This window comes from Malus domestica, chromosome 17 (assembly GCF_042453785.1).
Source record: "Malus domestica chromosome 17, GDT2T_hap1".
In the NCBI taxonomy this organism is placed as follows: Eukaryota; Viridiplantae; Streptophyta; class Magnoliopsida; order Rosales; family Rosaceae; genus Malus; species Malus domestica.
This window is the reverse complement of record NC_091677.1, coordinates 30,621,723-30,624,205: the sequence shown is the minus strand read 5'-3', so window position 1 is coordinate 30,624,205 and position 2,483 is coordinate 30,621,723. Positions and strand designations below refer to the sequence as shown.

Sequence of the window (2,483 nt, the reverse complement as noted above, 5' to 3'; positions counted from 1 at the left end):
TTTTATACATGTAAATACGTATTTTTAATGTTTAATACCAGTTATTGTCACACATTTTTTTAATAATACATATAATTCACATAGTCAACACGTATTCTTAACTTAATATAATTATTTAATTAATTAAAATAAATACATAAATATTAAAATTAAAAAAAAAAGTGGCTGAATTTTTCAAAGTAATGTTTAGAAAAGTTGTCGAATAATATACGTACGTATCTTTCACATACTATAGCTATTCCGTATTTTACAAACTACGATTAGGGGCTAAAAGGCTATAAATATTTTGCGTAATTTTTTTTTAGAATCCTGAATTTTACTTATAAAAGTTTGCACTTCTACGCTGGAAGGTTTAACTTTGTTATGTTAAATGAGTCAAAAAAATGTGAATTGTTATTATTAATTAACTCCAAAGAAAATAGTTTTCATACACTTCCAAATCGAATAACATTACAAAATAGTACAAAGGACACAAAGCAATTAAATTAAAAGATGCAAACGCAAGCCTTATATCATGAATACAAATTAAATATGAGGAAATGGAACTTTGCACTCAACTCACTTGAATGAAACAATACTTTTCACATACATAAGAGCTTCGAAATCTACAACCCTATTGAGAATAGGAGGAATATGAAGATATTTGAGATTTTCAGTACTAGAATTATATGAGGTGGCTCTTCCATCAGAGGCAAGCATAAGAAGCTCGTCACTTTTCCAAAATGTCAATGGCTTCCCAATGGCTTGTAAGGGTCCAATGATTAGTAGTTTTGTCCATGAACTCTTTACTCCATCATAGTCGTGCATTACCCATATTTCACATGATTCAGACTTATCACTTCGATCGTAACGAGAGCAAAACGAAGCAAGGGATTCATTACGAAGAAAGATATAATAAAACTTAAAACCGGATTCTCTTCTAGAAGGCAATTGTATTCTATGAAATATCTCATCACCTAAATCAAATGAAAGTATGTATTCCTCAGCATCCGTTGCATACCAATAACAAAATCCCTTCAAGTACACTTGACAAGAACAGGAATAAGTTTTAGTTGATATATCAATCTTGATCTCTCTCCAAGAGTTAGCAGCCGTTGTGTATACCTCAGCCGTGTGAGGAAGAGGAATACGATGATAATATGTTCGCTCATCATCTGAATACTCAGAATTTTCTATAATTTGCACTACCTTGTATTCTTTAGCTTTGCAATCATAGCCAAATCCTAATGCTCGAAAGACCGTTTCCAATTCGAATTTTCCCTTGGGACGGGAAGGTAGAAGAAGGCATGAACTGGGAAGTCGCATGAATTCCCTCGTTGTAGGATTGCATAAAAGAATATTTTTACCTGCTGTTACACAAACAATCCCATTGCAATAACCGAGAATCAATACGTAATCATGATCTTCCAGCGGAAATGGTATATTTAGGTCCTCAACATCATAATGAAGGTTGTGCTCATCACTATCAATAGAAATATTGATCATGGACCAGAAAACTTCTTGTTTCCAACTATTGTCTGGGAAAACATGAGTCTGAGAACGGTTGAGAAGGATACAAGTGGAGGATGAGAATTTGTTGTCCACAGAATTGCTGAGCTGTTTGGCCACAAAACTTGGACTATTGATGAGAGTGCACCAAGACTTGCGTATGCATTTGAATCGCATCAGAGATTTGGGCAACAACCTGGATAGGATTTCGACCACCCTATCTTCAAGAGTTTCATTTTCATGCACCTGAGACATTTTGGTAGTTTTGTTCCACATGAATTCTTCACACGTATATATACACAGGAAAAAACACCACAAGTTTGAGAAAACTAAATCAAACTCCTAGTCTCTAAGGCCTGTTAGGTCAAGGTTCAATTACTAAACATATTATTACTAAGATGCTAAAATCCAACAGTACTAAATTAACTTGGAATTCCATGACCACAACATGTATAGCTATCAAAGAAAACAGAAGCGAGCCAGTAAGTTTCGAGTTTTATGGTGGACCATATGTTTAAATTTTACTATGATTACTTTTTTTTTTTAATGATGCACAAATAAACATTGAAATTTTACGTTTTAATTCTACATTAAGTTAACTACGAAAGGAAAATTCACATAATCATACACAAGCTAATAAATTAAGCCATTTTTTCATTAGAAATACAATCACAGAACCCCTTTTCATCTAAATTTACCCCAATTTCTATTAATACTTTGTAAAAAAGAAGAAACAACTTTGGAGATTTCAGATTTTCAAGAGGCATCTGCACATATGGAACATTAGAACTGCTAAGGCATGGCCGAAGTGTGATCCAGTTCACCCACCTCCTCCTCCTCTTTAATTTTTTAGTTTACATTTTCGCACAATTTTCTATGTAATTTGGATTAATTGTTTGGTGTTTTTGTCTTAAATTTTTGGAAGATTATCTTATGGATATTATTTTCTCAAATTATTAATTAAATAAATGAAAGTATATTTTTTCATGTGACCG

General features: G+C 32.6%; 1 protein-coding gene across 1 annotated transcript; it reads right to left on the bottom strand.

Annotated features, from left to right (window-relative positions):
• Positions 1–419: 419 nt before the first annotated feature.
• Positions 420–1,864, bottom strand: LOC103405796 (F-box/kelch-repeat protein At3g06240). Its single transcript, XM_008344808.4, has one exon. The coding sequence runs from the start codon at positions 1,762–1,764 to the stop codon at positions 559–561; it is 1,206 nt and encodes a 401-aa protein (XP_008343030.3). The 5' UTR covers positions 1,765–1,864; the 3' UTR covers positions 420–558.
• Positions 1,865–2,483: the final 619 nt, after the last annotated feature.

Excerpts from the sequence above, each read along its gene's own strand:
- LOC103405796 (XM_008344808.4), bottom strand. The coding sequence starts at position 1,764 with ATGTGGAACAAAACTACCAAAATGTCTCAGGTGCATGAAAATGAAACT.